General features: G+C 37.9%; 2 protein-coding genes across 2 annotated transcripts in view; both read left to right on the top strand.

Annotated features, from left to right (window-relative positions):
- The window catches only part of LOC107698572 (uncharacterized), a 28,473-nt gene that overhangs the window by 4,169 nt on the left and 12,779 nt on the right, over positions 1 to 11,525 (top strand). Inside the window, exons 7-8 of the mRNA XM_016499614.1 lie at positions 5,947 to 5,976; positions 6,601 to 6,624. Of these exons, the coding sequence (XP_016355100.1) occupies positions 5,947 to 5,976; positions 6,601 to 6,624 (54 nt within the window). The remainder of the gene's footprint in view (positions 1 to 5,946; positions 5,977 to 6,600; positions 6,625 to 11,525) is intronic.
- LOC107698591 (melanoma-associated antigen C1-like) lies at positions 10,248 to 11,094 on the top strand. The gene is made up of 2 exons (XM_016499641.1): positions 10,248 to 10,859; positions 11,035 to 11,094. The coding sequence occupies exons 1-2, from the start codon at positions 10,248 to 10,250 to the stop codon at positions 11,047 to 11,049; spliced, it is 627 nt and encodes a 208-aa protein (XP_016355127.1). The 3' UTR covers positions 11,050 to 11,094.

Raw genomic sequence — 11,525 nt, forward strand, 5'->3', positions numbered from 1 at the left:
GGGGGGGGGGGGGGCAGCGGCTCTGTTTCCCGTATAGGGAGGATCGGCTCTGTTTCAAGGTTGCACTACAAATAAACCTTATCCGCCAGCTTGACTGAATGAGCTGTACATTTTCCTTCATGTTCTAGTTTCAGATGTCAGGAGAATAACATAGTGCTATTTTACTGTGACGTGGTATAACAAGAGTATCTGTGGCTAGAGCTCTTCTCACTCCGCTGCATTCTTTTTCTCCTTATTATTAAATTTTTTGTAAGTATGAAAAACGACAGCATATACTTCACATTTGTGGTCTGCACTCTTGATTTAATTTCCGATATATTCCATGAATAATTCACTGGAATGCACTAAGAATCTCTTGTTTTCTCCTCAAATCCTCATGTCCCTTTCCAGGTTTGTTTTCACATGGATGCTTTAAAAAGTAATTTTCTCCCCGTTTCACTTCTAATCCCTATCAGTCGTGTTTATTGGAATGTTTCTAAAGCAGGTAGATACAATATTTGTTATCTGTCAGAATGACAGAAATCACTTTATTATATAATATTATCACTCATTGTTAATGTTAATAGAAATAATTACGTTTTTGGGGTTATTCATGGTCTGTTGTAGTAATTTGTAAATGCTTTTATACTTTTACATTTAATAATTGATGGTTGAAGGATGAGTAGAATAATGTCACTTCATTGTACCCAGTTTTTGAAAAATGCTTGTTATTTCCTTAATAGAGTGAACCTTTCACTGATTGTTTAGAGTGTAACAGAATTTACTCCCATAATTCACGCAAAACGTCATATAGCATAGGAAAAGGTTGGATAAATGCTTTAAAAACTTTAACAGAGACCTCTTCTGGGTATTAAACTTCGACTTGAAACTGAAACTAAAACTTTGTGACGTTGGCTGTACAAGCTGTTTTGTTGACTTATTTCCACGGTTGAAACACTGAGGCATGATACAAAAGTGATTTCAGTAAGTTTACACACCAAGCCGACAGTCACACAGCAAATTTGGCTGAGAAATTATCCCCAAGAGAGAATTTAAAGTCATTATTGTGTTAAATGAGAAGCATCAAACATACATTACAAAAAGTAGCTTTAGAAAGAAATATTTTATTTGATTCAAACTTTTAGGCTACAATGGCCATAATTTTTTTTCTTTTTTCTTTCAGAACCTGCATCTGAATTGATATTTTGATATATTTACAGACCTATTATTGCAGCTCACAGGGTTTCCGCGGGTCTTAAAAAAAATCTTAAATTTAGTTGTATCAGATTTAAGGCCTTAAAAAGTCTTAAATTGTACAAGAAAGTCTTAATTATGATTTCAAGAGGTCTTAAATTTGGGGACGGAAAGACCAGAATTGCGATATGGCAGAATGTGACAATTAAACTTCAAAAGGCTATGATTTCATTAAATAAACATGAGCGCTGCACGTTCAAAGTCCGGTGCTGCGCTTCTTTGTGTTCTGCTGTTACCGGGGAAACAAAATATTTCTACCAAACGCTCCACCTGCTGTCAGAAGGAACGAGCATTTTCAATAAAACTAATGTTTTGTTCAGAGTTCAGACAAATGCAAAAATCGACCCATGTTTTTACCCTGAAAACATGCAGAGCTTTAAATGTGAACTGGTGGATCGATAAGAAGACAATGCATTATAAAAATCTAAACAGAATAGGGGTGTGCGATATGTATGGTCTGCGATAATATCGTAATTGTTGTTTTAACGATGTGCGATTTGATATTATCGAGTATATCGCGAAAAGCAAACAAAACACCTACAGAGTGCATGCATACATTAGGTGATGAAGTCTAGCAGGTTAGACTAGTGCGCGTGCACATTTATAGTGTGTTCTTTCACTGAATGAATCAGTCTATTAAAATGCATTTAGAATTATCACATAATTCAAGATATGGGGCAGAAAATGTATATATTTATATAATTTCATATAGTTAATATCACACGAAAAGTGACGTTTTTTTTTTCTCTCAAAGTCAGCATGATTACAAATGTGATATTGATTTTATACAACAGTTCAATAAACAAGAAGTTAATATTAAGAGACTTACGTTTTAGACACCATATTTCCTGTTTTGCTCTATTTCTCCAACAAAAAAAATTCCAAAAACAGCCACAGTTCTGTTTTGCGTCTCTGAGCAGCATGACGGTGTTTCGTTCCTGAATGAATCGACCGTTTAAATTATTCAATCGCAATGACTCACTTATTAACAGTGACTTGCTGCCACCTACTGGCAGTTTTAATTTCACATTTAAGGTACCTTTTCATTTTTTAAATAATTTCAAACATCAGTTTTCAATGTTTTATGTTTAAAATATCAAAACATTATTTATGCATTTGTAACTGCAGGTTAAAGTATTCCATGTCCCTCAGAGCTGCATTAAACAGTGTGTAAATGCATCTAAATGCCACTTCTAATGCAGCCTCTGTGTTTCCTCTGCATTGCAAAGATACATTTTGTTGATACTGATTTAATTTGCTTGGTAACAACCCAAATGCAAGAATTTGACTCAAAAGATGGTGCACACTTTTAGAAAAAATGGCTTAAAGTTAAAAATGCCCATAAAACTTGTTGAAAATGATTAATATCTATCACTGCTGTGAACTGACCACACAGAATATGAAGAATATAAAAAAATTCAGGAGTCAGCTGTCAGCACAATTAGAGATAAGATATCAGCACAATAACACATTCAGCAAAATATTGTCTAATTATCGTTATCGATAAAATCCCAGAAAATGATCATTTTTTTTGTCAATATCGCACACCCTTAATTTATGTTATTTAATTGATATAATCATTTATTGTTAATAATTGTTTAAATTAATATAGTAATTAATACTTTTGACTCATCCATTTTCTTAAAAATGGTTTAAAGGCTGAAATGTAAAGTTTATCATTTTATAAAAGTTTTTGTTTTTGCGAAAACTTGTATTTGAGCTGTATCTAAATTATGCTTTTTACAGTAATTTTACAGTTTAATATGGTACTATAGACATTGCCCTACCCCACTCATATGGTATTAATTTTATTTGTGAAGGTTTTAAAAAGGTCTTAAATTTGAGCTTAAAAATCCTGCAGAAACCCTGAGCTCAGCTATACATAATTTATGATAAAGCAAAAAAGATCAAACCCAAAAATACACAAAAACATCACAAAATATTAAAAGCACATCTATACAGGTATGTTTTCAAGCAACATTTAAAAACAGACACGCATTCAGATGATCTAATATCCACTGCCAACCTATTCTAAAGTTTTGGAGCCCTCACTGCAAATGCCCTATCTCCTTTTGTTTTATATCTAGTTCTTGGAACTGCCAGCAATTCATTAAAAAAAGATAAGACATCTCCCTGTTTCGTACGGTCTCCGAAGCTCAGCTAAATACAAAAGTGCCAAGCCGTTTAAAGCTTTTATATGTCAATAAAAGAATCTTAAAATCAATCCTAAAATAAACAGGTAGCCAATGTAAAGAAGCTAAAACAGGTGTAACTGTGCGTTCACACCGCTGCCGGCGAGAGTGTCAAAAATCGCTCTGGCAGCCCTGCCATCAACGCTGTAGAAAGATTCGTGGATGCTCTGACGTAGATCGAATGCTTATCTTGTATTTAAAGGGGCCGCAAAGCAAACAAGCATTTTGATCTTGTGCAGACTGACCACAAGGAGGATAACGTTATAAGTTAACCTCATTAAATGTTGTGGACGAAGTATTAAGATCCTTTACCTAATAATGTATAAAGCACTAATACCACACTGTAAAAATACTCTGATACAAGTAAAAGTCCTACATTGAAAATGTTTCTTAAGTAAGTATAATCAGGTATAAACATTACTTAATGTACTTATAATCAGGAAAATTGATTTAAAGGTTTAAAAGTGAACTGGGACTATTATACTATTATTTATTATATCATTAGATTATTATTACTATAACGTTAATGCACATCAGCAACTCACCAAGAACACCAACAATCTCAGAGTCAGACACCTTGGTCCACGCATCATTTTTTAAATTTATGTCCCTGTACGCAAACAGGGACACATCCTAGGTTATTGGGAAACCCGCCACAGCAATAATCAACCTCTCCTCCATTTTGCTTGGGAACTAATGAGGTCAGCACCAAAGTTTACAGGGCTGCATTCTCTGGAATCCTCTCAAGCGGTGGACTTCTACGTTCCGATTGGTTGCCGCCAAACCACATCATCGCTCATTACCATAAAGTTGACCTGATTTCAACTCTCCTTGACGCCCTCGCCGTCCAAGATGCGCCGTGCCGCTGCTCAACGCTGGCTCACATTGAAAATGAATGACTTCCGGCCACTTTGACGCTCTCGACGGCAGCGGTGTGAACACACAGTAATATGATAAAATAACTTTGTTTGTGTCAATAATCTGGCTGCAGCATTCTGCACTAATTGTAAGCGCAATACATTACGATGATTCAAAGAAGAAAACAAGGCATTACAATAGTCAAGTCGGGAAGAAATTAAAGCATGAATAAGCGTCTCTGTATCATTAAAATTCAAAAACCGTCTCACCTTAGAAATATTTCTTAACTGATAAAAACAAGACTGAACCAACTTCTTGACATGAAATTCAAAGTTTAAATTTGTATCAAAATAAACACCCAGATTTCTTACTACCTGCCTAATATTCGGAAAAACCCTAATTAGAGCAAGCTCAATTTGATTTTTACTCGAGCTCTGACCAATTATCACAATCTATTTAACATGATTGAAGGACATCAAGACTATTCAGATCCTTGGAACTCAATGATAAGTATAACTGTAAGTCATCTGCATAACAGTGAAGATGTTTTATTATGTTTTTGGATTACAGCACCCAATGGAAGCATGTAAATTGAAAATAAAATTGGTCCTAACAGGGATCCCTGTGGAACTCCACATACAACTTCAGAGCGTTGGGATACTTCATCTGCAACTGACACTACAAATGTCCTATTTGACAAATAAGACACAAACCAATCCAACGCCGTCACCGAAACCCCGACCCATGTTTTTAACGTATTAATTAAAATAGAATGGTCAACTGTATCAAAAGCTGCAGTCCAATCTAATAAAACTAAAACTGAACATTCACCAGCATCCTCTGCCATCAATAAATCATTATCACTCATAAAAGAGCAGTTTCAGTACTATGGTCTGCTCTAAAACCAGACTGAAATTTCTCAAAAATTGTATTCTCATTAACGACCTTCAGCAATTGCTTCACTACTGCCTTTTCTATTATTTTTTAAATAAAAGGTAGTTTAGAGATAGGTCTATAATTATTTTCAACTGCAGGATCTAATGAAGGCTTCTTCAGGAGCGGTTGAACCATAGCAATCTTTAGCTCCTCCGGAACACATCCAGAAACAAAAGAACTGTTCACTATAGACAGTAGAATAGGACCTATAGATCCAACCACTTCTTTAAACAGTCTTACCGGAACCACATCATTAAAACAACTAGAAGGTTTCAACTGTTGCACAATCTCACAAATATCCTGCTCTGATACAGGTGAAAAGGAATCCAACAATACCTCCCTACAACCTGGATTATCCTCACATTGAACCAAAGGAGGGGAAATTGAAGCCCTTATATTTGCGAACTTGTCCACAAAAAATGACATAATAGATCTACAATCTATAGGACTCAATGCAATACTAGGCCACGGGTTTGTCAAATCGTTAATTGCATTAAATAAAAACCTAGAATTGTAACGGTTGGTTTCAATTAAATTAGAAAAATAAGCAGATCTCGCAGCTTTGTCTTATTAAAAGACACCAATAAACCCTTCCAATGCTCAAAATACAGATGAAGTCTAGTAGATTTCCAAATTCGTTCTGCTTTCCGACACTTTCTCAGTGTTCATCTGTTCATTCACTTATGATCTCCTGATTTCTGTTTCTATGTGCTGCTGTGACATGAAGCCGAGATCTCTGAACAGCTAAAGCAAATGAGTAAGTTGAATTTAATATAAAAATGTCATAGGTTTGACACATCACTTAACTTATGTTTAAAATATATAAATGAGCATTTACTAGTAAATTATGTGATAAGTATTATTGGTGACACTTAACAATAAAGTCCTATTAGTTAATGTTACTAACATTAACAGTGAGTAAGACATTTCTTTAGTGGGTTAATACCTAACATTTTTAATGTTAGTTAATAGTAAACTGCTCATTATTACCTCATGTTAGATCAGATCCATTAAATAATATTTACAGGTGCAACTTTTGATTTTAACAATATATTAGTGAATGTTGAAGTTAACATGAAGTATTTTTTATTGTTCATATTAACTAAAGTAGTTCAATAGTGTTAACAAATGAATCCATATTATAAATTGTTTCTGTATTGTTTGTTGCTAATACACATTGATGATTTAACTAATGTGCGCACATACAACATTACTGTAATTGTTACTTATCATTAATATAAAGTCATTCAGATGAAGAACTGATTATTAGAAGCACATGAAGAATCACACAGCATCTTCTCAGTGTTTCTGTCATGTTCGTCTGTTCATTCACTTATAATCTCCTAATTTCTCTGTTTCTCTGTGCCGCTGTGACATGAAGCAGAGGACTGTGAAAAAGAATTACGTGAGTATTAAAACTGATGCAGCAAGAGTTTTGTTGTGAAACAATAGTTCATAAATGTACCATGAAAACAAGGTTGGTTACAATATATTTTGTCAACTTCACTAAATTTTAAAGATATAATTTATATTTTTACTCTGACCATTCACGTTGTTTTGTTCAATGTAACAGACTGGAGTGCCAAATGAGGCACTACTATACACTATGCACTTATACACTATGTACTTATGCACCATGTACTCAACCATATAATGTGTGAATTTTATAAAGTTATTTTGTCTTTCATAATTGCAGTTTGATAGCCCCTCCCCCTTTGCTACATAATTAAAGCGGTGACATTTGAGTGCATGAAGTGTCCAACCAGTGTTGGGGAAAGTTACTTTTAAAAGTAATGCATTACAATATTGCGTTACTCCATAAAAAATAACTAATTATGTTACTTAGTTACTTTTTATGGAAAGTAATGCGTTATATTACTTTTGCGTAATGCGTTATACTTTTTCTCATCTGGGCTGGGCTTGCTTGTTTTTTTTTTAAAGTTCTATTTTTGGCAAATGTAAAAGTCCTTTCACACCAAAAGTGAAATGAATAAGCTTCAGGCTGAGGAAATATAAATTCACATCTGTACAGTAGAGGTTGCAGCTCAAACAAGTCTGTCATAGTATTCAGCTTGTGTGCCCTCTTTAGCCTAACTAGAGGGCACTTCTCCCTTCACGGACATTCTGTTATGAACTCCATTTCCCAGACTACATTGCTCTGTCTCATGTGAGATTTTTTTTATTTATTTATTTTTATTATGCTTTAAACGACAGATACAAAACAATACAACAGACATTATAAAGCCAGGGTAAGAAAGAAAGAAAAGAAAATTGAGAAAAAAAAAATACAATCAGAGACATGCATGACCTTTACGTTACTCAAAGATTTTGAAGATAGAACACAAACTTTTTAATTGCCTTTCTATTAGTACTATGTTGAATAGTACACAAGTCATTTTCCAACTCTTTATAAAACACTGTAAAACAGTTTTTTTTGTTAGAAAATTTACACTTATGAATGTGAAACTTAACCAACAAAATAAATAGATTAATAACAAAAACTTAGTAATTTACATGATCATAATTAAAATATCCAAAACTACATTTTCGAAATGCAAATTAAAATGAAAGAGTACCTTTTCTTTGATAAAAATAGAGACATCATAACATAACTTTTTAACATAACTACAGTGCCAGAAGATGTGGGGTACAGTTTCCAAGTGCAAAAATAGCAATTAACATCAATATCCTTCTTAAACTTACTGAGAAAATGTTTAACAGGATAGAATTTATGAATTATTTTGAAACAGATTTCTTTTATCTTGTTTGGAACATGTGAGATGATTGCTGGCACCTGCTTCCATTTGGATCATTAGGGTCCTGCCTATATAAGCTATGTTTGTCTCTAACATTGTCATTGAGGTTTTACATTGTTACACTGACTTCTGAGTAGGGTTGTGCCGATAGACGATAGTATCGTGTATCGATGATAGTCAGAGATATCGACGATAGCAGATGTCTTTGTCGATAGTCAAGAGGATATTAGGCTCATTCTCCTACTAATGTATTGAATAATAATAATAATAATAATTATTATTATTATTAGGCGGCCCATTATAATTAGGCTATTATTATCAAATTGCCCCGCATTTTCATTCAGCACTGTATTTCACACACACACACACGCGCGCGCAAATGAAAAGCCTGTAACCGGTGAAGGAGTCTCCAAACACAGACACACATAGTCTGCTGATATAAGGTATTTCGTAGTAATCTGAACGGCCTATATATGTGCAATATTTTAACCGAGCCCTCACTAACTGAGTTTAATGCCACATTTATGTTAGAAAGCATCTCATTCTTATTTCTGTGGTGGTGCGTCGGGCTCATCATGGGGTGCGCGGTCCGGAGCGCTGTATAACTGATGTATCTGTTTAATTTAAATTTACTCCAAATATATTAACTTAATTGTTTTAAATACTTTATATTTAACGTGTTCGTTTATGTCCAATATTTAGTGTTAAACTGTTGGTCTTTAAAATAAATCTACTTTTGATTTTCACCGTTGACTGATTTTGCAGACCTTTTAGACTGATAACTTCCGAGCGTCGATGCGGCAAACTTGTCACAGGATGCGCGGTCCTAATAGCGATGTATGACTGTTGAATCCGAATATATATGAACTAGCTGTTTTAAATATTTTTGTATATAACATGTTAGTTTATGCGTATGTTTGAAAGTATATTATTTAGATTGGTGGTGCTTCCATAGGCTCCCTCTCTCTCGTGCACGTGGTTTAAAACACCAAATAGTTATGAAATAGCCTATGACAAGTACAGGGAGTTTCTCCCACCCATGCATGATAATATCGTCTATCGGCGATCTCACGGACTGGCGATATGACGATTTGAAAAATGACCATATCGCCCAACACCACTTGTGAGTTCTTTCGGTCTTGTTTATGTTTCATGATTTTTGGATCTCTTGCCTGTTTTGTGGATTATCCTTTTGCCTTGCCCTCTGGAATTGTTTATCTTTTGGATTTACTGGTTTCGACCTTCTGCCTGTTCTTGGACCATGTACTTGGATTTTGCCCTGTTTTCAATAAACGCTGCACTTGGATCTGCAACTTATAAATCTCAGAGCAGTTCATGTGACAGAAAACCTCAATCCCCTCAGATCCAGCAGCATGAATCTCCGTATTGCTTCTCCTGCATCTAAGAAGGAGCTAAGGGTGAGACGTCAGGGATTGATTGCCCTGCGTCAGAAAGGTTCGGGTGTAGGTGTATTTGCTCAGTTGTTTTGGACTATGGCCATAGGACTCAAGTATGATGATCCAGAGCTTATCGAAATTTTTAACAACTGCCTGGACTACCCTTTACCTTCATCCGAGCTGGGTGAGCTTAAGACTTTGGGTTTTTGGGGTTTTATTGACTACCTCACGTACTGACATCAATTGGCTAGGAGGATCGAATGTTTTTTTTTAGCAGCCAAGATGGCTGCTATGCCAGAGTCTCCAGCCAGCATGGGTGTTACGACAGAGCTTTTAGCCGTCATGGGCACCACCTTTGTGTTCCTGTTCGTCATGAACGGCACCACTTAAGCTATTAAGGTAACCCCAAGGCATTTGAGACTGGTCTCTAAGTTAGAGGAGACGGCCCTGACATCGGTATGCGCCATTAAGTCAAGCATAAGAGCCTCAGCGACAGTTCTGCTGTTTACTGTGCCTCCCACTATGGCAATGAACATTGTGAGTATGGAGACTGCAGATTGTTATTCAGCCTGTGAATCCACTCCAGTGTTTGTACCAGCCCAGGAATCTACTCCAGAGCCTACTCCTGCCAATGAGTTTGCTCTGGAGTCTGCTTCTGCTCTTGAGTTCACTCCAGAGTCAAGTCCAGGTCAAGAGTCCACTCCAGAATCCGCACCAGTCCAGGAGCCCTCAGAGTCTGCTCAAGAACCCGCTCCAATCCAGGAGTCCTCAGAGTCCACTCCAGAGCCCGCTCTAGTCCGGGAACCCTCAGTCCACTCAAAGGTCCACTCCAGTCCAGGAGCCTTCAGAGTTCACTGAAGAACACGCTCCAGTCCATGAGTCTGCTCCAGAGCCTGTTCTGTTCCATGAGTTCGCTCCAGAGCCTGCTTCAGCCCATGAGTCTGCTCCAGAGCTCGCCCCAGTCTATGAGTTTGATCCAGAGCCAGTTCCAGTTTGTAAGTTCACTCCAGAACCCACTCAAGTCTACGAGTTCACTCCCGAGCCTGCTCCAGTCTATGAATCAGTTCCTGAGCCCACTCAAGTCTACGAGTTCATTCCAGAGTTTACTCCCATCTATGATTCTGCTCCAGAGCCCACTCAAGTCTGAGTTTTTTCCAGAGCTCACTCCAGTCTATGGGTCCACTCCAGAGTCAGTTCTGGTCTATACGAGTTCATTCGTCATGTTCGATTCCGCTCCAGAATCCGCTGCAGTCCAGGAGTCCACTCAAGTTTTTGAATTCACTTCCGATCTCGTTCCTGTCCAGGAGTCTGCTCCTAAGACACCTCCAGTTGCTCCCGAGGTGGCGGCTTTTGCTGCAGAACCTCCCGAAGCGGCGGCCGATTCAGCTCCCCTCTGGGCGATGGCACCCACTCCTAAAATCTCAGTCTGCCCCAACACGATCAGAGAGGTCGTACCGGCACTTCCTGTTTGCTTCATGATCGCAGAGGTAATGCATGAACTGTCTGTTTGCTTCAACACGACTAGAGAGCTTGTAAATGAACTTTATGGGAAGACCTTAGTGGCCAACCTGGGAAGCCCTATGGAGGGCGCCTCTGAACTCCTTATCTGTTCTGTTACGGCCCCTGTGGCCAATACTAACCTCTCTGTGCCTTGTGTTACAGGCTTGCCTGGTCTAGCCATGCTTGCTCTGACAGATCTGCCCTGGGGGTCTTCGATTTTGTCATGGTTATTTTCAGCCCTGCCTGCTCTGTCGTGAGGATCTTCGAGCCCGTCTGCGTGGCTGTGGTGGTCAACCGCTCTGCCGTGGGGACCTTCGAGTCAGTCTGCGTCGATGTGGTGGTCATCTGCTCCGCCGTGGGGATCTACAAGTCTGTCTGTGCTGCTGTGGTGGTCTTCAGCTCCGCCATGTGGGTCTTCAAGCCTGTCGGTGCTGCTAGGGTGGCTTTCTGCTGGACCCTGGACATTTGCTGCTTGTATTACCCAGTTAGCCCTGGAGTCCTGCACGGCCATCGTTTTCTGTTTCCCTTCTCCTTCACGGACCTGGCCCACCATCCCGCCCCCAGATGCACCTCTGTTCCACCTCCCTCCTGAACTTTTCTGAATTCAGGTGGAGTGTCTGGTATCCGCTCCGTAAAGTGGGGGGGGGGGGAAT

The sequence above is a fragment of the Sinocyclocheilus anshuiensis genome, unplaced genomic scaffold (genome assembly GCF_001515605.1).
Source record: "Sinocyclocheilus anshuiensis isolate Anshui unplaced genomic scaffold, SAMN03320099.WGS_v1.1 scaffold118, whole genome shotgun sequence".
In the NCBI taxonomy this organism is placed as follows: Eukaryota; Metazoa; Chordata; class Actinopteri; order Cypriniformes; family Cyprinidae; genus Sinocyclocheilus; species Sinocyclocheilus anshuiensis.